The sequence below is a fragment of the Lepus europaeus genome, chromosome 11 (assembly GCF_033115175.1).
Source record: "Lepus europaeus isolate LE1 chromosome 11, mLepTim1.pri, whole genome shotgun sequence".
Taxonomy (NCBI): Eukaryota; Metazoa; Chordata; class Mammalia; order Lagomorpha; family Leporidae; genus Lepus; species Lepus europaeus.
Window position 1 is genome coordinate 10,105,916 of NC_084837.1, and position 25,592 is coordinate 10,131,507.

Here is a 25,592-nt window from a genome sequence, read left to right on the forward strand (position 1 = left end):
TTGGCACTGATCTGTTCAGATTTTCTGTTTCTTCAGGATTCGGTGTTGGCAGGTGGATGCGTCCAGGAATTTATCTGTTCTTCTAGGCTGTCTAACCTGTTGCTGTGTGATTGTTCACGGCAGTCACTTACGATCCCTCCGTGGCCTCAGCTGTAACGTCTTCTCTTTCATGTCTGATTCTGTTAATTGAATCATCTCTCTTTTTTTTTTTTCCCTTGGTAAGTCTGGCGGCGTCCACTGGCAGGCATGGCCCCGGGTGGAGGGGATGCTCAGGCTTCCTCCTGCCCGCGCACCTCTGCCTCCCGGCCCCATCTCCCACTAGACGCAGGCGTTCCGTCTGTCACTCTTTGGCCTCCCTCACTGCTGACCCAGAGCTAAGTCAGCAAGATCGCAGAGCAGCAGCCTGGCTGTCTGACTCGGCCTGGCTGTTCTCGGATGCCTGCAGAGTAACACGAGAACGCCAGAACTCACAGTTTGTAGAATTGGGCCCAAACCTCTCACTTAATTTCAAAACACAGTCGCAGCGACTGGCGTTGACTTGGGGGTCCGGCGGGGGCCAGGCAAGGTCGATGCACGCCCCGTACTTGCCTTCACTGAGCCTGTCAGCGGTGTCTCCGAGGTCCATGCTGCCACTCTCCGTGTCCTGGCGGAGCGAAGGAGTGGGGGGAGAGCGCGCCGGGGGCCTGGAGCTGGGTGCACACTGTGGGGGTGGGTGTCGTGCAGCCCAAGGCGAGCCCCCTCCCCTGCCTGCCCTGGGGCTCCCCACCACCACCACGTTCCAGCTGTGCACTCCCAGCCCGTGTGTATGACCAAGGCCTCAGAGATGCGAATGAGCTGGAAAGCCCCAGCACATTATGTTGACCCAGTGTACACTTTGCCCTGCCATGAGCCCCGCAGCTGTTGTGTGGACGCAGCTGTTTCTGGGGCCGCATTGTGGGCGACGGGGCCGCAGTGAGGCCATTCTCAGAAGGGGGCTGGCGGTCTGGTTCTCGTCTCTTCCCAGGAAGGCTCTGCACCCCCGGGCCATGCCGGGTGCCAGCACTGAAGCACAGAGTTGTAGATGAGCCCCTGCCTGGCACGCAGAGGTCAGGAAACTTTCGATGAGCACCTGCTGTGTGCAGGACACAGCACCAGGCACCCGCGGCAGTGAGCAAGTGGGCACTGCCCAGCCTGTGCGCAGACCAAGCAGAGATCCAGGGCCTGGGTCAGACCGTGTGCAGGCAGAGGAAGGAGAAGAGAGCCAGAAGGGACAGTGCACAGGTGCCCCGGGAGCACCATCTGCTCTGGGCCTGGTTGGAGAGGGAGCACCGTGAAAGCAGGGCAGGGTGGAGCTTAAGATTTATTTATTTATTTAAAACTCAAGAGTTACAGAGAGGCAGAGGGAGAGAGAGGTCTCCCATCTGCTGGTTCACTCCCCAAATGGCCACAAAGGCCAGAGCTGTGCCGATCCGAAGCCAGGAGCTTCTTCCAGGTCTCCCATGCAGGTGCAGGGAGCTGAGGACTTGGGCCATCTTCCACCACTTTCCCAGGCCACAGTAGAGAGCTGGATTGGAAGTGGAGCAGGCAGGACTTGAACCGGCGCCCATATGGGATGCCGGCACTGCAGGCATCACCCGCTGCGCCACAGCGCTGGCCCCAGTCACGCAGCATCTTTTATGTGAGCCAAGATGCTAAGCCAGACATCTTGAATACCTGCCAAAAACCAGGCACCTGATGGCGAGTAGAGCCGTGACCCCACGTCTAACCATGCGGTGCGGTCGTGTGTCCCTCACCGCATGTCTCCTGTAGCACCATTCTCGGAAGAAGATGCTACTGGAGAAAGCTAGCGACACTGAAACGACGGGAACATGGAGAAAAGGGTTTCCAGAAGAAACCTCCGAGTCCACGTGTGGCCTCCTGGGGCCTCCATTCTAGCCGGCAGTGGCAGTGTCGGCCATCTCCCTGCCATCCGCAGGGGCACGTCCACCGCTCCTTACCAGACTCACAACACGGCCATCAGCCTCCTCACACACACTGCTTTGTCTGCTCAGTGTCCCTCCACGTGCAGACTTCTGCCCCTGGCTGCTGTGTCCGAGCGTCCTAACCCGCTCCCGAGAGCCACCGCCCCCCCGGGGGCCACAGGGGACCGCCCCCCCTGTCTCGGTGTCTGCCAGCTGCACCACTTTCTGTCAGTGGGGGGCAGTTGAAGGAAGCGCCTGTTTTCTGTGATCATGATCGTTTTTCCCCAGAAGGAAGACCAGATCAGCTTTGTGGTTGCCCTGCCCAAGCCCTCGGTGTGACCCCGAGGGGGGAGCAGGGCCGGCGTCTGTTGGAGGAGACTGCCCCGCGCTCGAGCTGTGCCCGCCTGTCTCCACAAGCGACGTCCCCGGGGTTTCGCTCAGCACAGAGTGGGGATTAAATATTTATAGAGCGGTGAGCAGTGCGGAGCCCCGCTTCGAAGAGGGACTGAGCTCAGGGAGGAGCGTCTCTAGCCCTGCGGCGCCGTTTCTTGTTGGCTGCGAAGGAATCGGCTGCCTCTCCGCTTCCCTTCCCCATCCGAGGACACAGGCTCTGCTCCCTGACCAGTCCCTGCGTCCTTGGTGCGCTCCATGTGTGCCAAATGCGAGTCGTGTGCTTGTGTGGGAACGCAGGGCTGCTCCTCGGTGAGGACAGGTGTCGGGGGACCGAGCCTCGTGGGGACAGCTTGTCTGACTTCCGCAGAGCACCGGCCGCCTCCCAGGAGGTGGTGATGGGAAGGCCAGCCTTGCGTGGGTGTCTGGAGGGAGGCAGGTGGCTGCAGGGCTCAACAAGTGACCCCCGAGTAATCACGTGTGAAATATTATGATCATTTTATTTAACTTTTAAATCTGGGACATCTGTGCCAGTTATTTTTCCACCAGATTTTTTTTATTCACTGTCCTTTTTTTTTTTGCGAGAGCAACACGTTGCAATTTGGTGTCCCAAGAGCCGTTGGTGCCTCCGTGGAGCGGATCCGTGGAGGAGCTGGCTTATGAAGCCAGGCTGAAAGTGGCTGACATTTTGCTGAATACCCTTTGTCTTTTTATTTTATTATTATTTTTATTTCAAAAGCAACCCAAGCTTGATGCTGTGTGTGTGTGTATGAAAACACAGAAAAAATAAATAGAAAAAAAATCTCCAGTCATTTCATCTGCTGAAGGCAATTGTTGTTTGTATGCATTCTTCAAGTCTTGCTTCTAAATGGGGTTGGGGAGGGAGAGGGAGAGGAAGAGAGAGGAGTTGGGGTAGAGAGAGAGGAGTTGGGAGGGAGAGAGAGAGGAATGGGGGCGGAGAGAGAGCAGCAGCCAACAGTTTTTACAAACAAAAACAATGGACTCCATATACTGGGGCACTTTGTGAAATTCAAGGAAACAGTGAATTAGAGCATTTATTTTGGCAAAATGTTTTGGAAATCCACACATCATTTTGCTGTACTACGCATTTTTCCTGAGCCTCCCCACACACACTGTCTGTATTCATTGGGAACTTTTTTTTCCCAAAGCATGTTAATCATACATAATCTATGAACCTGATGCAGTGTGTTTTCACATGTAGCACGTTTGCACATGTGATATGTTTGCACGTGTGATATGTTTGCACGTGTGATATGTTTTCACATGTGGCGTGTTTTCACATGTGGCGTGTTTTCGCATGCTGTCGGTCAGTGTTCTGTGTTCTCCCAAGGCCCATCTCTACTCAAGGTTGACGTGATGGGATGAGTATTTCTCGTGCTTCTCTGTCTTCGGATCGTCAGCTTTACCGGCTGCATGACGGCCCCTGATGTTGAGGAACCAAGAGGCAGCGTGTTGGAAAGCAGAGGAGTGGAGACCCCTCGGTCAGCTTCCACTCTCGCCCCCGCCCCCACTCTGGAACTTTCTGCGCCAGTGTCTCCACCTTGGCCTCCCCATCTGTAAAGTGGCCAGGACGCATGAAATTAGATGACATCCGGGAGCCCTAGGCACCACCACCCCGAGTCCCGTCCCACCCCCTCAGCCCTGGCCACTTCCTGGCCGACCGATTCTTCCCTCCTTCCCTCGGCTCCTATGGGAGACCCTGCAGGGGCAGGGGCCGAGCGGGGGCGGGATCGTGGCTGCACACAGATCCCTAGGAGAGCGGGCTGCCCCTCCCCAGGGCTCTTGTTCTGGAGGATGGCGCTCTTGCTTTCTGAAATCACCCGCCCATCTGCCAGGCCTCTCGCCGTGGAGAGCGCACCGGAGACCGGGACAGCTCCACCGCACTTGGCCGTGATGACCGTGTCAGGTGGACACAATGTGGCTGCGTAGGACCAGCTAGTGTTTGTACTCCTGCGTGCCCTTTCCGCTACGGGATCTGTCTGTGAATCCCCGTCTCTGTTTTATCAACTCCTTCCCCGTGCTTTGGTGGGGAGGGCCGCAGGGACGCTCTGGTCTGTGCTGCACGCAGCCTGCCAGCTGCACCTGCCCCTGAGCTTTGCTGATGCTCGGCCGGATGGGGCTGAGCCGCTGCCATCTGGAGCTGCCGCCGAGGGTCATCCTCCCCTGTGCGCCCCCAACCTCTGCATCTTCCCCAAGGAAAGAAAGGGTTGGATTTCACTGTAACGCGACCCACGGATGAAAACTGCTGCCGGGGCTGAAACCCAGCAGAAGCGACCTCCGGCTGAAGGCTGGCGGGCTCGGGCAGCTCACAGCCGCAGCCGAAGAGCTGGGAGGCCACCCCTCCCCGGGGGACACGTGCTGTGGCCTCGCGGGGACTCGCCGGCCGACAGCACAGCAAGGTCCTTGCCCAACGATGAGCAGGTCAGTAGCATCCGAAAGTTCGCTCGTGTTTGCTCCGGGATAGGCCAGGGGTTGAGAGATAATTTTTTTTTTTTTAATTTTTTTGGCTTGCTGCCCTGTTGACAGAGGTGATATGGCAGTGTCCTTTCTGGCATGGGTGGAGAGAGCCACGCATTTTGAATTGGCATTGTGCAGGCTTCCTGAGATGGGGGTGAGGGTAGGATCACACACACACACACACACAGGAACTTACAGGATTGACTCTGCTCTTACGCTGCCTTTCCATTGTCCGGGTCTGCAGGGGGAAACAGCAGGAAGAGGAATTGTTCTCGTTGTTGGGTCGGGTCGAGAGAGGTGGTTTAGCAGTTCCTGTTCTAGAAGACAAGGTGGGAGTATTTCCTGGGGAGCTCGGGGCAAAGGAGCAGACAAAGGCGCTCTCTGGGATACATGGCTGCACGCAGCTTGTCCCAGGATTGTCACGGAATCCTACTTGCAACCTGTCCAAAATACTCCAAGGGAAGAGTGGTTTTTGGGCGCTCTCTCTGCAGCCAGGATCGTTTGTTTTTCTAAATCAGGAGTTACGGAGAAGGTGTTTAGTGACCCCGTGACTGGCCACTGAGAATCTTTCCTGCTAGACCTGGCTGACTGTGTGGATCGCACAGTGTGACCAGAACTGTTTCCTTGTAAATGGAGTGTGAATTGGTGGCGATTGTCAAGGACTGCGGTGTTTGGTTCTAGAGGTTTGTACGTGCTTCGTGCTTCTGTGACCAAATGTCTCTTTACATAATGGACTTTAGTTCCTGGTGCACTGAGATACGGGACAGAGCCCCCAAGAGCCATGGGCGGCACCCAGCGATGCTCACCTGCTAGTGTGGCTGTCACTGGACATGCCTCCTGTATCCTCAGATAACTGCTCGCACCGAGTCCGCCATTCACTGCACTTCATGGCTCCCCTTACTAACCGACGGTCTCCTAAAACCAAGCTGGCAACCAAATCTAAGTAAATAAAAATGAGCTGGTCAGTTGGTTCCCCTGCTCGCCCTCTCCCGGGTCAGGCGTGCCGGGAAGCACGCTAACTGCGTGCCGGAGGCAAGTGAGGAGCCTCTCTTGTCTTCATCCATAGGTTGAAATTCACAACACAAACTAATTTAAAAAACACACAGTCATTTTCTCAGCTTCTAGGCGAAACCATTGTAACACGCTAGTCTTGTTTTCCTACTAATTCTAGGCATCTTTGTGGGTCGTTAGTGTTTTCCTGAAGCAGAATAAGTTTGGGGGATTAGACTTTGCAATACGATTTTCAATCCATATGAAGAAACAGAGCTCTGATGTGCTGCTGTGTAAAAGGTTCTACTATGGACAGTGGTTGGGGACGAAGTACAAGGGAGCAGATAACCTCCAAGGGGATAAAAACGTTCCCCAGTGTTTTCAGTTTTAATCAAAGGTCCTCGATTCCCAGATACAAAGCTGTGGTGTTGCTAGAGAAGAAATTACAGGAATGAATGCTTACCTTTAGGGGAAGCTGTGTGTTGGTGGTGAAGACAGGCTTGTCTGCCTTGGACACGTTATATTGCCATGGGATTTAATTTTTTTTCCATGAGAATTTGCTGTTTTATTACCCACACAATATCTTTGAGATTTTAAAAAAGCAACCATAATTCCCTTATGGAGAATTTGGGAAATAAAAAAGAAAACCTCTTCTGATTCTGTCACCGATCTCCAGGTAGTCCATCTTTAACACTCAGTATTTATGTAATCGTCTCCTTTTCTTTCAGCTTAAATGAATGTCAGCCGTTCTCTCTGTAATTTCAGGAAAGCACTTGGAAGTTTAAATTAAATGCACATTCATTAATCGATGTTTTCCCACCATGTCCTTCCAAAAATTTGACTGGACTAAACCCCCAGCACCTGGGCGTCAGTGCGAGTGAACAGGCACAACTTAAGAAAATGAGATTCAAAATTGAAAAAATAACACAACATTCAGGACGTAAAGCGAACTGAGCAGGTTCTACGTGGCTATTACATTGCTTACTCCACCTGCTTGCTGGTTTTTAAAGGTCAAGTTCAAGTAAATCACCGTTGTATTTTCACATGCGCTGTGTGACCTACGCGTGTCCTTGCGTCTGTCCCAGGCTGCACCTGCACAACGTCCGTGACCTTGAGCTGAAGTTTAGCTGTCGGTGCCGATGTCCGTAACTGGACAGCGGAGGCTGCTGTGCAGGCCCGTTGTGTGCACACATCTCTTACTGAGGGGCACTTCACAAGATGGGCAGTGGCATGATGAAGTGCGCCCTTCTGAGAGACGGCACCGCGGTGAGTGCTGTCTGCGTCCTCACGCCCTGCTAATGGCCTCTCTCCCTCGGCCTGCTCTCCGATATCCCAGGGTCTCTGAAGGGAAATAATTAATTCATGGGCACTGGCCGTGTGTGCTGGGAAGCAAGGCTGCCTTATTCGCATGTGTGACCACTCGCACACCAAGCAGCCAGTCACACGCACGCACGCACGTGTACACGCGCACGGTGACCCCACGCAGGCTCAGCGGTCCTGTGCTGGCGCGGCAGCAGGAGCGGGTGCGTTACGGTCCTGTACACGCGCACGGTGACCCCACGCAGGCTCAGCGGTCCTGTGCTGGCGCGGCAGCAGGAGCGGGTGCGTTACGGTCCTTTGATGGTGAGTTTTCAGCACAGTTCTCTGAAGTCCTCCGGGCCCAGCACAGTGGTAAACGCCTTAGCTCCATCTTTGTGCAGGGCAGGATCAGGCTGCGTGGTTGGTGGGGTCCACGGCCAGCCCTGCCTTGGGGCCTGATAATACGACCCACCTTTTGTGCCACGATCATCATGGACAATTTCAAACATACAGCCAACCAAGAGAGTTGAACGCATGTATGCACGCGTGTACCGACCGCTAGGTTCTGGGTTAGCATCTTGTTCCTATGCGTCCCGTTTTTAATGCATTTCAGAGAAAGTTGTAGACATCCGTGTTCTTTAGCATGCATGTTTCCGATCAAGGGTCAGTGGTGCTTGGAGTGTTCTGGGATAAAACGTCTAGGACGTGAAACGTGCAGGTCTGAGGTGGACTCTGCTAATTTTCGACGAGTCCAGCGCCTGTGTAATGGAACCGCATCAGGCTCCGGACCCGACAGCCCTGGCTGCGTTCTCCTGCCCCTCCCTAGTAAGCCTGGCTGCACACCCCGCCCCCGGGAGCCGCTCCTCTGGTTATATTTTAAAGCACAGCTTAGAACAGCATATAAATATAGATGGAATCTTATCTGGCTTCCTTCACTCACAGTCATCGCACGGATCAATAGTCTTGTCTTTTCGCTGGGGAGTAGCTACTGAACCACAGTTTGTTTATCCAGGCCCCTGGTCATGGGCACGTGGGCCACTGACGTTAGGAAGTAGCACTAGAGAGCCGCTGTGAACATGATTGGATAAAGTCTTATGGACGCGTTTCAGTGTTCTGTCTACCAATGGAATTGCTGGGTGCTGGGGTTGGTGCGTGTTTAGTTTCCTGAGAAACCATCAGACCTGTTTACCCTCTGTCCGTCTTTCCAGATTTTAGCCATTCTGTGATGGAAACAGGGTGGCATCTCTTGTGGTCTTTTTAAAACATCTTCCAGTGTCCAAGTCTCTGCCAATCTTTAATTGTTGTCTCCTTATTGTTGGGTTATAGGAGTTTTCCTGTTATGGGTAGCACTCCTTTTTGGATTTCATTTTAGCCGGCACTGTGCCTGTTCCCCTTGGAGCGGTATCTCTCCATGTGAGTGCGTAAAGCTTAGCACTGCCCGTGCCGCAGCAGTGTCCCCGCCCGTGGGTCTTTTCTCTGTGCCCCGTCTGGGGAACCTTTGCTCCCTCTCACGCCAGGACGATGTTCTCCCGTGTGGTTTTCCTGGAAGCTTCCTGGTTTTTACTCCTAGGTTTGGTCGGGCCCGAGGTCCACGTCAGGTTCATGTTTGTGTGTGGTGAGAAGTGGGGGCACAGAGGGGTGCTTCTGCCTGTTCCGCGAGGACGTACACTTGTCCCACATCTCAACATCACTTGCTGAGACGTTGCTTTTCCCAGTCTACGGCTAGGGCGCCCTTTAAATCTCACCTGGCCGTGCAGGTAGGAGTCCCTTTCTCAGTCTGCTCTGTCCCCTGCAGCTGTTTGTCTGTGTCAGCCCATACTGTTTGGGTTACTGTAGCTTTGTGTTAAATCTGGAAGCCCGGCAGGGCCATCTCCCCAACCCTCCTCCTTTTCAATATTGCTTCGGTTGTTCTAGATTCTGCAGATTTTCATACGAAATTAGCATCAACTTGTCCCTTTCTGTTCCCAGCTGTGGTCGGGAGTAAATTGAATCTGGATTAAAATCAGAGAGAATTGGCATCTCAGCAGTGTTGATTCTTCTAATCCATGAGCCTGGGCTGTCTTTAATTTGTAGGTCTCGTTCTATCTCTCACTTGGCAGTGTACTGATCTTTCTCTTCTTTTGTTAAATTTATTTAGAAGCATGTAATTCTTATGCTTTTGTAAATGAATGGACTTTTATTTTTTTCCAGATGTTAGCTGCTATTATGTGATACTTTGTGATATGAGTGTTTCGAAACCACCTTGCTAGCATTTACATAAAAAAAAAAAACAAAAACTGGCCAGCGCCGCGGCTCAGTAGGCTAATCCACCGCCTGTGGCACCAGCACCCTGGGTTCTAGTCCCAGTTGGGGCACTGGTTCTGTCCCGGTTGCTCCTCTTCCAGGCCAGCTCTCTGCTGTGGCCCAGGAGGGCAGTGGAGGATGGCCCAAGTGCTTGGGCCCTGCACCCGCAAGGGAGACCAGGAGGAAGCACCTGGCTCTTGGCTTCGGATCAGTGTGGTGCGCCGGCCGTAGCGGCCACTGAGGGGTGAACCAACGGAAAAGGAAGACCTTCCTCTCTGTCTCTCTCTCTCTCACTGTCCACTGTGCCTGTCAAAACAAACAAACAAATAAACAAAACCACCCTACAGCTTATTTCCTTGTCTCTTCAGAGAGCTGGCGGGGAGCTGAAAGGGCTCAGCCCCAGCCTCAGGGCTGAGGAGCAGAGCTCGGAGCCGTGTGCCGCTGTTGGCTGAGTGAGCCTGGCCTGTGACTGCTGCTGCCCAGTGGAGCCCGCCTCCTCCCTGACCGCAGTCTTCCCTGTAATGTCCACGGGGACAGAGCTCTCTAGCCCCTTGGGAATCTGGAGGCCCTCAGTGTTCTCCCTAGGAAAGGAGAGGGAGAGGGAGAGGGAGAGAGAGTGTGTGTCTCTGTGTGTGTGCACTTTGTGTGCAGTTCAGGACACTCGGGAAGCCCCTGCCGCCTGTGTGTTAGCTGTTCGGGGCCCACAGGCCCCTAACCGCGCAGCCCTGTTCTGGAACGGGAGTGTGACAGGGCAAGAGACGGCTTCCTTTCCTCTGGTCTGCAGCCCCCAGCACCGTGTGTGGCCTCGCACAGCTCCCCTGTGCACCTGTGGAGCAGCCCGGCCCTGGTGCACCGTGGCCTCCTGTGAGCCCTGCCTCTCCCAGGTAGTGCCAGGTGCCCCACGGGCAGGCCAGCGTCCACTCTTAGAGAACAGGAGTGCGTCCCAAGCAGGGCCGCCATCCAGCTAACTCGATTGGCCGAGCCAGGAGGTATCTTCGGGCCACCTGGCCAGTCACCCCTGTGGTGCAAGGCCTGGAGTCTCCAAGAATCACCCCGGTCATTCCATGGTATATTTGTACAGGGTGGTGGGGACTGGGACTGCCGATTTAAAGCTGGCTCTCTTTGGGGCTGCTTAGAAGGAAAGGGCTGGGGACAAAGGGTAGATGTCCACCCTCCCCCAGAATGGAGCTCTGCACTCTGACCCTCAGCCCTCTGCTCCCCAGATGCTGGCTGTGAGCTCAGCGGCCAGCTCCCCTCCCACCAGGCGGCTGCCCTTGGCCGTGCGGGATCCCCCGAGCCACGCTCGGCTGCGGGAGCCTTCACAGAAAGCCGGCCCCAGGACGTCTCCCCTGGAAGGGCTTCAGGTTCCCGGATGAGAGGAGTTCGGTGACAATGGCATGTCAGGGCCATCTCCTCTCTCCCTGCCGCCCGGAATTAGGTCACAGCGCATCCCTCTGCTGTCGTCTCCCGAGAGCGGGCACCCAATGACGGCGATGCCCTGTGTGTTTCCTCCCGTGCAGGTGCCGGAGTCATGGGCAGCAAGCCGTCCACCCCGGGCGGTGACTGCACAGCGCAGGCCCTCAGGACAGAAGACATCCACGCTGCCTACAGACGGGGAGACTCCGGCAGGGCCCGAGACCTGCTCCGAGAAGCTTGCGACGAGAGCACATCCCAGCTGGAGAGGGTAGGGCCTGGGCCACACGCGCCGTCTGCGGTCCCTGCTCGGGTGATTTCCTTATTGGCATCGTGGTCTGGAAGCGCCTCCTTCCACATCGACATCTGTGGGCCGACTTCAGCTGCCCAGACCCGGCCTCTGCTCCCGGGAGCCTGGGAGGGGCAGGTGTGGGGTCACGGAACACTTGCTCAAAAGAGAAAACTTGAGACCCTACAGTGGCACGCGAGGTCTCTGGTGTGTCCTTTCCAGCTCTTGGGCACTCTGTGGGTCCTGTCGCACTCATTGCTGGCTGTCACCTGGTGCTACGTTCAGACTTTTCCCTGTGACGAAACGTTTCTATGAACGTCACCTTCAGTGGCCGAGCAACGTTCCGTCACATAGAGAGGCTCAGTCCATGTCCCAGGGCCTCTGGACCAGGGAAGCCGAGGCTGTCAACTGAGTGCCAGCAGGGGGGCTGCCGGGCCGAGCGTGGCCCCCTCCCAGAGTGAGAGAGCAGTGCACCTGCGGTCTTTCTAGTCTGCCGCCCGCAGCCCGTGGGTGATGCTGCCCGCACGCAGGCCAGGTCTTCCCACACAGTCCACTCGACTCACGCTAATCTAGTTGGGATGCGGTCCCAGAGACGCCCCGGAGACGCCCCCGACATAACGCTTTTCTGGGTTTCCAGGCGTCCTTTAATGCACCAGCTTCCTGCTGGCTGGGTCCGGTTGTTTCTAGTTCCCTACTAGCCATGCTGAGCTGAGTGCTTTGCCTGATCCCCCCGCCCCAGGCTGTTTTCTAAGGGATACTTGCAGGCACTGAGGCTGGGAAACTGAGCGTTTTTAAAGTCTGGGCACCCATGCCGAGCTGCTCTCCACGGAGCTCTGACCAAGGACTTGGGGCGGCTGTTGCCACCTTCTTGCACTCGTGGCCACTTCTCATTGGTTGTTACCATGCAAACACTGTTCCATTTGCATCAATTTGATTAGCGCAGGTTTCTTATTCTCCATTTAGTTGGCAATCAGGAATAACTCAAGTCCTAACCCTCCAGGAGTGTAAGAGCCTGGGGGGAGGTCGGGGTCCCGTGGGCTCCCTCTGCCCGTGGACTCGTGGCTCGTTCTGCACAGTGCAGGAGAGCACCTGACCCATTCCCCTCGGAAGGAGGCAGCGTCAGAAACCACGCAGCGCTCCAAAGGCACGAGCTGATCCCCAGCAGCTCCTGGGAAGATCGCCGCTGGAGCGTCCCTGAGCGCGGGGAGCACTTCTGCGTCCAGCTAAGTCGCAGGTGGAGGGAAGACAGTGCAGGGACGCCTCTCCCCTTCTGGCTAAGTGCACCTGAAACCCTGGGCCCGGCGTCTGAGACAGAGGCTAGGAACCCTCCAGGGGTAACAGTTCCACTGCCCCCGTCAGCTGCGACCACGTGGGAAGGCTGGGCTCGCGTCCATCTCACTGGCTTACCCGGCAGTACGGAGACGCTTGGCCTCCGACCAGCCCGTGGGCAGCCTAGGGTCCCCTCCCTGCCCGGCACTGGTGAGGAGTCCCTGACACGCACCCATGTCTGGCTGTGCAGCCCCCAGGGGGAAGGCAGCGGCCCCCTCTTCCCTACAGGTGCACAATTAGTAGACTCTAACCACACGATGCAAATGAGATCCAGAGTCATCAAGCACAGTTGCAAGCACAGAATTTCCAAGTTCTGATTAAAAATAAATAAATAAATAAATAAATAAATAAAATAACCTTCCTCATTATACCCAGAGCCAGGAAAATCTCTCTTTTTTTGACAGGCAGAGTTAGACAGTGAGAGAGAGAAAGGTTTTCCTTCCATTGGTTCACCTCCCAAATGGCTGCTACGGCCAGCGCACTGTGCCAATCCGAAGCCAGGAGCCAGGTGCTTCCTCTTGGTCTCCCATGCGGGTGCAGGGCCCAAGCACTTGGGCCATCCTCCACTGCACTCCCGGGCCACAGCAGAGAGCTGGACTGGAAGAGGGGCAACCGGGGCAGAACCAGCACCCTGACCGGGACTAGAACCTGGGGTGCCGGCGCCACAGGCGGAGGCTTAGCCTAGTGAGCCGCGGCGCTGGCCCAGAGCCAGGAAAATCTCCAACGCAGTGAAAACAACGAGCAGTTGCCAGCACCGGCTCTCTCAGTAGAATTATCTGACAGCGTGCAAAGCAGCCGTCCTAAAAACTGTTCCGAGGACAGCTGTGGGCCCACGTAAATGAGAACCCTAAAGTCTCCGGGGAAACAGGACCTGCAGCAAAGAAACAGAGCTGTAAGGAGAACAGGCGAGCAAAACAGGAATTTTAGAATCTGAAAGTGCAAGAATGGAATTTTTAGTGGATCTAATTTCCTGTTATTGGACTTCCAGAAGGAGAGTAGGTAGAAGGTGGGACTGAGCGGCTGCTCCAAGAATCAGTCCTGGAGACGTCGCCCAGCTGGCAAAGGACACAGACACCCAGATTGAAGGGGCTGAGTGAACCCGAGAGGCTACAGCTGGTAAAATCCGTCCCAAGGGCATAGCAGTCAGACTTTAGGAAATAAAATAAAAAAAAAAAAAAAAAACCTACCTGAAGGCAGCCTGAGAGACGTACACCTGGCATTCAGGGGAAGAGTGATTCAGCCGCAGGGAGTTCCGCAGCAAAACCACAGAGCCAGGAGGAGCCGATGTGTGGTTTTCAAGCCCTGCAGCCCCCTCAAAGTCAACCCAGAATCCCACACCCGGAGGACACACCCCTCAGGAGCGAAGTCTGCAGGTAAGGGTGTCCAGGACGATGGGCAGCCCAGAGGAGGCCTCTCCTAAGGGAAAGCCCAGGGAGAGTCCCTAGATCAAAACCAGCGAGGAGGGGCTGGCGCTGTGGCGCAGCAGGTTAACGCCCTGGCCTGAAGCGCTGGCATCCCATATGGGCTCCGCTTCTAGTCCTGGCTGCTCCTCTTCCAATCCAGCTCTCTGTAATGGCCTGGGAAAGCAGTAGAAGATGGCCCAAGTCCATGGGTCCTTGCACCTGCATGGGAGACCCGGAAGAAGTCCTGGCTCCTGGCTTCAGATCGGCGCAATGTGCCGGCAGTGGTGGCCATTTGGGGAGTGAACCATCAGATGGAAGACCTCTCTCTCTCTCTCTCTCTCTCTCTGCCTCTCCTCTCTCTGTGTAACTCTGACTTTCAAGTAAAATAAATAAATCTTAAAAAAAAAAAAAAAAAAAAACAGGGAGGACCCCAGAGTGAAGCAGAAACATGGCAGTAACAAAGCTGGGTGACTTAATAGACCCTTATCCTCATATTTAGTTGTTTAAATTATTATGTTGCCTAATGTGGTTCTTGATGGAGAGGAGCCATTTAAGGGAACACAGTTGCTAGATCAATGAGGAAGAATAAAATGGTGCATAAAGTGTTGAAAACAGTAGATTTTGATAAGATATGTATGTGTAATGTAATACCCAGAGCAACCACTTAAAAACCATACAAAGAGAGATACTGAAAAACTGTAGAACAGTCAAAATGGGACTCACAAAATGCTCAAGTAACTCACAGGAAGAGAGAGAAATTGAAATGGAAAAATGAAAAAGAAAACAAGCAGAAAGCAAAGAAATAGCACCACACACCCAGCATTTAAATAATTCTGTTAAATGTAAGTGGTCTAAATACATGGACTTCAAGACAGAATTTGGCAGAGCAGATAAAAAAAATTGCATAAGCAGTGGCTGACTGTGAGGGCCTCTGGGAGGCGCGGGGCAGTGTCCTCGCCTGGCCCCCCCTTGTTGCCAGGCCTGGAAAATCCAAGCCCATCCAGGAGTCCCTGCTCACCCGCAGGCAAGGGGGCCACGTCTCTCCAGACGGAGAAGAATAAGGATCGTGAGGCTTAGAGTTGGGGCGGCTGCTGCCTTTGTATTTCGGTCATCACAGCCGAGGAGAAGGTGGAGAAACTGAAGCAGTTCCCGCCCCTCGGTTTGGCCGTGAAGGAGGTGACACGAATGAGATTCACTAACTTAAACGGTTAAAATTTTTTAAAATTTACAAAAAAGCATTAGCAGCTGTAAACTGTCTGGTCAGCTCACTTCAAATAAAGTGATGTAAGTGGGTTTGAAGTAAACATAGGAAAATAGATACCATGCAAGCGTTCATCAGCAGAAAACAGGAGTGGCTGTTTGACTGTTCGATGGACTTCAGCAAAGAAAATCGCAAAGTTTATGAAATAAACTCTGATGCAGCAGAAGGGACGACGGACAGACGTGCATCAGTGGTACCCCTTTCTCAACAGCCGACAGAGGAACTGAACAGGATACAGACGAACTCAGCGGGACCCGGCTGGCAGTCAAGTAACTCTCCCAAGTGCACCTTAGAATCCAAGTGTCCACAGAACCTAGATCAGGAGAGACCACATCCTGGGGCATGAGACAAACCTTCATGAAATCCAGATAACTGAGATTATACAGAGCCTCGAAGGAATCAAACTGGAAATCAGTAACAAAAAGATAGTAGGAAAATCTCCAGCCCCTGGAAATGAACCATAGACCTTTTAAGTAATCCATGGCTCAAAGAGAAAATTTCAGAGGAACTTGGAATGGAATGAAAATGAAAACTTGGGATAACAGTGCTGAGAGGTAAACCTACAGCACTAAATACCATATTAGTAAAAGGGAGGGGGAGCGTTCGATATAGCAGTTGAGTTGCTGCTTAAGGTGCCCACGTCCCATATCAGTGCCTGGTTCGAGTACTGGCTCCTCCACTTCCGAGCCAGCGCCTCGCGGAGCTCATCTTGGGAGGCAGCAGGTGAAGGCCCAAGTGTTTGGGTCCCTGCCACCCACATGAGAGGCCCAGATGGACTTCCTGGCTCCTGGCTTCAGCTGGGCCAAGCTCCGGCTGTGGCAGGAATTGGGGGAGACTACCGCCGTGGGCCCCACAGGGACACCACGCCCCTAAATCTGACAGCACGGATGAAACGGATCAGACCTTGGAGAGCCAAAACTGCCACAGCCCATTCAGTATGAAATGAAGGGATTCTGTAGTTACTGGAGGAAATCTGTGGCCGAGACTGCTCACCGGTGAATTCCACCCAAGGTCTGCGGAAGAACCAACGCCGCTTCTACCCAGTCTCGTCCAGAAAATGGAAGAGGGGCAAATCCTTTCCCGACACTCCTGGGAAGCCGGCGTTAGCCCCGATGCCAAAGCCAGACGCAGGTGGTACAAAAAGAAAGAGCCGCCGAGGGCCCGCGGGACCGAGACGCACAGCTCCAGGGGTGTACGGGAGGACTGCTCGTCCTGACCCAGCGGGGCCTCTTCCAGGGGTGCAGAGCTGCTTGGGGGGGAAGAACCGATGGGATCCTCCACACGAGGACCCCAGACAGCGAAATCACGCCGTGGCATCAAGTGACGGAGGGTACGCGTTGGAAACCTCGAGTTCTTGTTCACGACCTAAAACCAAGGGCCTCTCAGGAAATTATGAATCAAGAGGAACTGCTCTACTTGACCAAGACACCTCCAAAGATGTACGCATTCCAACAGCTTGTGTTGTCGTTGCCGGCGGCCCTGCTACGTACGCTCTCTGAGACTGGGTGGTTTATAAAGGGTAAGGGTTCGTTTAGTTCATGGTTCCAGAGGCTGAAGACCCAGAGCAGGCAGCCCCATCTGGCCAGGGCCTCGCCTCCACGGGTACATCATCACCCCACGGGAAAGTGGAGGGACCAGCAGAAGTGTGGGGCACGGGCAAAGCACCGGGAGCAGCCCCGCCTTGCGGCTCTGGAGAGCGTCGCGTTGATCCCTCTTGTGGAGGCTCAGCCACCTCTTTAAAGCCCCACCTGCCTTCCCCTGAGAGCAGGAACAAGGCTGGAGTCTCCACTCACTATGATACCAGAGTGCCACTCAAGAGTAGTTGTGACGTAACTGGATTCAGTAGGATACTGTTCAGTACTTAACTACAAGTTCTAGCCAGTGCAGCAAGGCAAGGAAATGCGATGTGAAAGGCAGAAATAAAACTGTCCATTTGCAGAAAACAGAATGATCCAGGTAGAAAAATCTATGAAAGAAACGATCTGTAGAAGAGAAAAATGGAGGTGTGTGTTTGGCGCGGCAGCCTAAGGTCTCCGCCTGGATGCCCGCATTGCAGTCAGAGTACCTAGTTCAAGTCCTGGCTGCTCCGCTTCTGATCGGCTTCCTGCTCACGCACACTCTGGGGGGAACAGGCGATGGCTTAAGTCCGTAACCCCTGCCACCCATGCGAGAGGCCTGGATTGGGTTCCAGACGCCTGGCTTTGGTCTGGCTCAGCCCTGTCTGTTGTCGGTATTTGGAGAATGAATCAGTGGGTGGAAAATCAATCTCTCTCTCAACATTAAAAAGCCAACAATCCACTTGTAAAATATATGCACTCTGGGAGAGAAGTTGAAGAGGATATATAGGTAGCAAATGGCTCACGAAATGCGCCCAGCATCACTGCACACCCGTTAGAACAGCCAGAACGAAAAACGCGGCCGATACCACAATTCTGGTGACAGTCAGAGCAGCTGTATCTCTAGTACACTGCTGATGAGAATACACAATGATACGGTCTTAGCAATTTCTTAAGAAAACTAGAAACACCCTACCCACGATTGTTCACAGCAGGTTTATTTGTAACTGACCAACACCAGTACAACCGAGCGCTCTCAGCGGGTGAGTGGCTGAATGTACTGCGGAACAGTCCTCAGCCATGGCGAGCCCATCTTGGAGGGCCACAGTCTTAGTGACTCCACGCACCAATGTGCTCAATGTATTGCAGAGATGGAGAGAGAATGGAGGTTGCACGGAGGAGACAGGAGTGTGTGAGACTGTAGAGGGGCAGTCCACGGGAGCTCTTTGTGGTTGATGGCCGCAATGCTGTGTCCCAGTGCCATGGTGGCGACACAGTGGCAGAACCACAGGCGTGCGTCGTACAGCGCCAGGTTTCTGGTCTTGACGTCAGGCTGCCACTGTGTAAGATGCTACTGATGGGGGACCTGGGTGAAGGATCTGAGGCCGTCCAGGTGCTATCTTTGCAACTGACTATGAATCTGATTATTTCAAAGCAAAAAAAAATAAAAAGAAATAAAAACAAGTCAGGAATTATACCTTTTTACATTGAAAGCCTTTACGCATTTTTTATACTGTAATGTTATAATTTTAATTAGGTGTTTTTATATTTTAAAGATTTATAGTGTTTAGAGGCAGGCAAAAATGGATCTAAGCAGTTAGAAGCCAGGGTCGGGGCTCCTCCCTGTGCAGCTGTGACCACAGTGGGCACAGGGGACTTCTGAGTGCAGGGGTGTGCTAGGGCTGGTTCCGTGGCCATGTTCAAGTAGTAATTCAGGGAGCATACACTTCGCAGTTTTTAGCTTTTCTGTGCTGCTGCGAAGTTAGAATGAAAAGAGCACTTGGCTTTCTACGGGTCACCTGTGAATATGTATGGATGGGTGTGTTCTAGGAGGCTGTATGTGAGTGCTTCCTTTGCAGAGGGAAGTTGGGACGTGGAGGCATGGGGGAGTCCTACTTTTGATTTGTTCTTTGTTCTGCTGTTGGGATTCAAAGCACCGCTTACTGCAGAGCCTGCTCAGGCCCTTCCCCCGTCTGGGCCCCTCCTGGACTCGGGCTGGCTCTCTCTTCACTCACCGCAGCCTGAGCACGGGGCTTTTATGCCTGCCGCCAACGGCGTCCAGACAGCTGCGAGCTGCATGGGTCGTTTATCAGTCCTGTGGCTTTTCTCCAATGCAAGCGCTTTCTTGGATCGGCAGGGCTGCCCGGCCGCACCCGGGCAGAGCCATAGGCAGGTGGGCGTTCTTCCTTCCTGGTTCTGTGGGATAAATGATGATATTCCTTCCTCCAAACCATGCCCGTCCCAGAGACCGGCCCTCACCTCACCTGCGGGGCACGCGGGGCACGCGGGGCACGCGGGGCACACCTGCCAAGCCCGCCCCTTCAGTCCACTTCCTCAAAGTCACGCCTTTTCCCGGAACTCTTGGGTGGAGCAGAGAACGTGACCTTTGGAGCCACACAGATTCAAGTTCTGAAGACTATAAACTCCCTAACCTTGATAGAAGCGCAGGCACTTCCTCGCATGCTGCTGTGAGGGTTGAACGTGATGCTAAGGCCTGATCGGCCAGTATCAGCTCCTTTCCCTGGGCTCCAGCGACTCCTTCCTGCCTGTTCATCCTAAAGTGATCTCCAAAAACCACTCCTCTTCCAACTACTCAACAAGTGACAGACCTAGCTTGCTGCTATTTTATACCTGCTCCCATCTCAACTTCATCGTAGGCTCATGGGGGCCAGACATCACCCCGGTGCCCTCCGGGCCCTGCCTGGCCTCTTACACACAGTAGGTCTGCGTAGATGTTGACGGAGGCACCAGCTGTCTCCTTCCACCTTGGGCTCCTCATTTGCCTCCTTGGATGTGCTGATAATCAGGCTGTGGGAAGCAGCCAGTGTCAGGCGTAGCTAAAGTTTCAGAGCGCAGTCCAACCCTACACACGCCAGCCCAGCATCGTTCAGACCTTCCTCTTCTCGGACACCGGGAGACCGTGCAAATTCAGGGCCATTTTACACCTGTGTGTTGCAGCCACTGGCTAGTTTTGTGTCCTTGGGAAAGTTAAGAAAATTCTGAACTCTCGTGTCCTTGTTGTACTTTAACTCCCTTCAGTACCAGGACAGCTGGGATGAAATGGGCTCAGGTGTTCGCCCTGTTTGACCCCTGTCCTTTGCTTGCCCTGGGCCACCAAGTCAGGAATCTGCTGCGAGCTGCCGGAGCGTCTCCGTCCCTGGTTTCAGGGCTGCATGTTGCCCCGTGGGTCACACACGTGCATGGATCCCTTGCGGATGACCCTTCTCGGGGCCTGGCTGCCTTCCCTCTCTCTGTGAGGTTCGCGAGCTTGTGTGAGACGGCAGTGAGCTCTGGCGTGGTGCTGGGAGGGACACTCACATGTCCCTGTCCTCATGCAGTACACGCTCAAGTGTCCTGCTGTAAGAGAAATGGCGTGGGAGCTGCAGGTGTAATTTTGGATCTTCTAGTCACTGCTTTAAAGAGACACGGATGGGTGAAATGTTAATCTACTACTGTTGAACGTCAATTCGGAGGTCTCTGACTTAGGATGGTTTGAAGCCTAATTTTTTGCCTTTGCAATGGAGTGAAAGCAACGCCCATTCAGATGGAGAATTTTGACCCTGGGGCTTGTCCTGGGCCGGCATCCTGTGGTCGGATGGTCTCTGGCAGTGTTGGGCACTGGCAGTGGGCACAGCTCCCAGTCAGTCTGCAGTCCCGGGGGGAACAGTGGTGCCACGCTGCTACCTTTTTCTGGACATAGTTATTCCATAAATTATCTGAAGTGTTCAGCAGTTCATTATACATAGGCTCACGTACATGTTCTGGGTGTGCTGAAAACAAGCTGTGCTAAGCTCTGATTACGATTTTCAGTAGTTGGGCGTATTAAATGCATTTTCATTGTGTACTTTTTTTTTTTAAAGATTTATTTATTTATTTGAAAGGCAGAGTTACAGAGAGGCAGAGAGAGAGAGAGAGTGAGGTCTTCCATCTGCTGGTTCACTCCCCAAATGGCTGCAAAGGCTGTAGCTGGACTGATTTGAAGTCAGGAGCCAGGAGCTTCTTCCAGGTCTCCCACGTGGGTGCAAGGGCCCGAGGACTTGGGCCATCCTCTACTGCTTTCCCAGGCCACAGCAAAGAACTGGATGGCAAGTGGAGCAGCTGGGTCTTGAACCAGTGTCCATATGGGATGCCGGCACTGCATGGGGTGGCTTTACCCGCTACACCACAGCGCCAGCCCCAATTTGTACTATTTTCAAGTAATGATGGGTGTGTTGAAGCAGGACCCCATGGTAAGCCACGGAGCATCTGTATGTATATTTAAAAAAAAAAATCACTGGTTTGAGGGGGGGTGCGGTGCTGTGGCGTAGTGAATAAAGCTGCTGGCTGTGATGCCGGCATCCCATTTGGGCACCGGTTCGAGTCCCGGCTGCTCCTCTTCCGATCCAGTTCTCTGCTATGGCCTGGGAAAGCAGTAGAGGATGGCCCAAATCCTTGGGCCCCTGCACCCGCGTGGGAGACCTAGAAGAAGCTCCTGGCTCCTGGCTTTGGATCAGCACAGCTCTAGCCGTTGTAGCCAATTGGGGAGTGAACCAGCAGATGGAAGATTCTCTCTCTCTCTCTCTCTCTCTGCCTCTCCTCCTCGCTCTGTGTAACTCTGACTTTCAAATAAATAAATGAATCTTTTTTAAAAAAGTCACAGGGGCTGGCACTGTGTTGCAGCATATAGAGCTGCTGTCTGTGATGCTGGTTCCCATGTGGGTGCCGGTTCATGTCCAGGCTGCTCCACTTCCAATCCAGCTCACTGCTGGTGGCCTAGGACAAGCAGTGCAAGAAGGTCCAAGGATTTGGGTCCCTAGCATCCTTATGGGAGACCAAGATGAATCTTCTGGCTGCTGGCTTTGGCCTGGCTCAGCCCTGGCTGTTGTGGTCATTTAGGGAGTGAACTAGCAGATGGAAGACCTCTCTCTTTCTCTCTCTCTCTCCCTCCCCGCCACCCCCGTCTGTAACTCTGCCTTCCAAATAATTAAATGAATCTTTTTTTAAAAAAGTCATTGAGGTGGGGCAGGCATTTACCCTAGTGGTTAGGAAACTGAACCCCACAGCCAGGGCCTGGGTTTGATTCCCCGCTGCGGCTCCTGACTCCAGTTCCTGCTGATCCAGACCCTGGGAGGCGGGGGTGATGGCTGAAGTAGGTGGGTTAATGCTGCTCACACGGAAACCCGAATTGAGTTCCAGGCTCCTGGTTTTGGCTTGGCCCAGCTCAGGCTGCTGCAGGCATTTGGAAAGTGAACCGGTGGGTGGGAGCTCAGTCTCTCAAATACATTTAAAACAGTTTTTAAGAACGCTTGTTTTAAGGTGTGATCAATGCAAAAGTTATTGATGAGAGCACTTCCTGTTTTTTACAAAGTCTTTGAAATCACTTGCAAGTTCCCACCCTGCACCTCGGACCACACGTGAGCCACATTTCACGTGTTCCACGGCCACGGTGCTGCCGCCCTGGGCAACAGGGCTCCAGCCTTGCCCAGGGCTCGGGGGAAGCACTGGAAGTCGATTCTCTTCCAGCTCCAAGCAGAACCCAGCTCACAGCAGCCCTGTGCTCTTTATCCCAGGTCCAGCTTCTGAGCATCTCTGCTGCCCACGGGGACCTGGAGATGGTCCGGTATCTCCTCACCGAGAGGCAGGTGCAGCTGCCGACGGAGCCCACCGACGACAACCCGGCCGTGGTGGCGGCCCACTTCGGCCACACTGAGGTCTTGCAGGAGTTGCTTGAGTCCTTACCAGGTAACTCCCAGGGCGGGAGCTCCCTGCACCTCTCGGGAGCTCCCAGATGCACTTTCACCCATGACACAACCCATGACACAACAAGGACTCTGGGGCGTCCAGCTGACAAGTCCAAGGGCACACAGCAGAGTGGTCTCACACCTCACTGCCATTAACTCACCGGGGAAGTTCTCAGACATTGTGCTGGATAAACCATACATACACGTGCATCTTCTACTTCGTGGCCTGTTTTTATAAAGCAGTTGGAGTTTTACAGAAAAATTGAACGGGACGTACAGCATTCTTGTGTCTCCCCCACCCCTGTTTGCCCTTTGATCTACATTTTGTGTCCGTGTGAGAAACCAGCTTGGATACATCACTACAGACTGAAGCCCGAGGTTTACTTAGGGTTTATTCTTTGTCCGTGGGCTCTGAAATGTTTCTAAGGAGTTAGCCACCATCACGGCATCGTACAGAAGTTTCACTGCCCTGCAGGTGTCCGGTTCCCATCCTACTCGTCCGTTTCCTGACTCCCGACCCTTGGCCACCCCTGGGGTACAGATGGAGTGAGGTGGGGAGGAGCCTGGGCACCCAAGGGGAGCCCACAGCTGACCCCCTGCTCAGGGTCCCCAGGATTAGCTCTGTTCTAGCCCCCAGAGAGTCCGTGCCGGCCGACTCCATCACCTCGTGCCACTGTCATTGGCGGAAGACTCGCCAAGGTCTGAGCGCCCTGCAGGACTTGAGCAGCACAGAGAATGTTCTCGAAGGCGATCGGGCCCTTTAGTAGCCCCCGGCCACGCAGGGGAAATTGTGGCAGAAAGGAGTGGCTCTGGGCAGTGTAACCGCGTCGAGGATGAAGTCTTTACATGGAGGTCCGGGCACACGCGTCAGGGGACCTCTCTGAGTGCTGTCGGCTTTAGGCCTCGGAGAAACCATGCAGGGCCCCTGGGTGGTGAGAGAGCGCCCTTCGGTTTTAGCCAAAGCAGAGAAGGAGGCCTCGCTCGGCCAGTTACCACCGGGAGGACCTGCGGGAGGACCAGCGGGAGGTTTCTAGACCTCTCTGAGCCACGGTTCTGCCGGGGAGCCCCTGCCTCCTGCGACCGGCACACCCGCGTCCCGGCAGAAGCTGGGGTCGTGAGCCCTGTGCTTCCTGCTCCGGGCCTCCTAGCAGTAAAGGAACGGGGATCACCTCCAAGTGACCTCCGAGTGGTTCCAGGTCACCTCCGAGTGGTTCCAGGTCACCTCCGAGTGGTTCCTGTGGGTCACAGCAGTGGGAGAAGGAGGGGCATTTACTCAGCTCAGGCTGTGTGCCAGGTCCTGCTTCCTGGCCAGTGACCCATCATGGCGGGAAGGTGGCTCTGTCCACGCTCAGGAACCCTGGAGTCCCTACGGGCTTTGTGCCTGTGCGGACAGGAAGCGTCCGTGCAGAAGCTGAGGTCATTTGTCCATGGCAACCGGATGCAGACGCTGCAACGCTTCTGCCCACGCCGTCCCCGCCCAGTCAGTGTGCTGCGTGTTAGAGCACCTCGGGGCTAAGTAGGTGGTTCTTTCAGGAAGGGATTCTAAAAGTCTTGGGCTCGGGGCCCACGCTGCGGCCTAGCTGCGGCCTAGCAGGTAAAGCCGCCGCCTGCAGTGCCAGCATCCCATGTGGGCGCCAGTTGAGTCCCGGCTGCTCCACTTCTGATCCAGCTCTCTGCTAGGGCCTGGGAAAGCAGCAGAAGATAGCCCAAGTGCTTGGGCCCCTGCACCCGCATGGGAGACCCAGAAGTGGCTCCTGGCTCCGGATTGGCTCATCTCCAGCCATAGTGGCCATCTAGGGAGTGAATAGGTGTCTCCATTCTCACATTGCCAGTGGGTAAACTGAGGCATACAGAGGTTAAGAGATTTGTCATGAATTACAGGGCTAAAATATTTCAACCCAGATCCTCCTGTCTCCCAAGCCCTGCTCCTGTGTGTGATGCTTGCCCTCAGGGTGGGCGGGGTCAGGGCTGGGGATGAAGACAGCAGCGTGGGAACGTGCAGAATCCGGCTCCCCACGGAGAACCCCGCAGCACTGGTTCTTTCTAGCCCTACTTCACACCTGTATTTCCTGGGCAGTTGGCATCATTTGACAACCAGGGGGGTGGACACCCAGGGGCAAATGTCAGAGGCTTTTCAGAAGGGCTGTTCCAGCCGCACCGTGCGCCCTGCAGAGGCGACGACTTTGAGCTGCAAACGGGACGCTTGGTGCCGGTAGCAGTCAGAGGGTCGTCGTGGGAGCCCCCTGGACGCTCCTGACACTCTCCCTCCCTCCCGCCTCTCCCGCCAGCCCCCTGCAGCCCCCAGCGCCTGCTGAACTGGATGCTGGCCTTGGCTTGCCAGCGGGGGCACCTGGGCGTCGTGAAACTCCTGGTCCTGACGCACGGGGCCGACCCTGAGAGCTACGCGGTGAGGAAGAACGAGTTCCCCGTCATCGTGCGCCTGCCCCTCTACGCGGCCATCAAGTCAGGTGGGTCCCGCCCGCGGCAGCCTCGCCCTGACAGCCGCCGGGGTTTCCAGATGAGGCAGCCCTCACCCCTGGCTCTCCAGTGGCTCCTGTCTTCGGTTTTTCTTTCAAAATCCCTGCAGCCCGCCTTCATCATCGCGCTCACCCCTTGCCAGGGCTCTTTGCGACAGGAAACAGCCGTGGCCCTGGGGAGGGACCCCTGCCTGAGGCTCTGCGGAGGGCGGAGTCCCACAGGTGCATTTGGGGAGGTGACAGAGAGACCCCACCCCCAGCCTGGCCAGCTTCCACCGTGGATCTCAGAGGCTCAGCCCTGATGGCCCTGCCTGCCTGCTCTGTCCTGTTAGGCAATGAAGACATCGCCATCTTCCTGCTCCGCCACGGGGCCCGTTTCTGCTCCTACATCCTCCTGGACAGTCCCGACCCCAGCAGGCACATGCTCCGGAAGTACTTCATCGAGGCCAGCGCGCCCAGCAGCCACCCGGGGAGAATGGTGAGTCGTCAGTGCCCACGGGTGGCTCGGTCTGCTGCCACAGAGGTTCCCTGAGCTTTGTCCCCAGATGGGTTAAATACGCCATAGTCTTTCACAGCTGATGTTTTTAATTTCCTTTGTGACATTGAAATTAGCAAAGTTTCCCGTGAGGGGGCCTCATGTGGCCTCGCAGTGCAGTCACCAGTTAAGATGCCCGTGGCCCAGCTGGAGCACCTGGGTCCCGTTCCCAGCTCCGCTCCTCACTCCAGCTTCCTGCTAGTGCCGGCCCTGGGAGGCTGCACTGATT

General features: G+C 54.7%; 1 protein-coding gene across 3 annotated transcripts in view; it reads left to right on the top strand.

The window, feature by feature from the left end:
- The window catches only part of LRRK1 (leucine rich repeat kinase 1), a 124,301-nt gene that overhangs the window by 28,523 nt on the left and 70,186 nt on the right, over positions 1–25,592 (top strand). For all 3 annotated transcript variants that reach the window (XM_062204967.1, XM_062204968.1, XM_062204969.1), the window contains 4 exons: positions 10,901–11,064; positions 22,181–22,352; positions 24,640–24,819; positions 25,161–25,306. In XM_062204967.1, the coding sequence (XP_062060951.1) occupies positions 10,901–11,064; positions 22,181–22,352; positions 24,640–24,819; positions 25,161–25,306 (662 nt within the window). The remainder of the gene's footprint in view (positions 1–10,900; positions 11,065–22,180; positions 22,353–24,639; positions 24,820–25,160; positions 25,307–25,592) is intronic.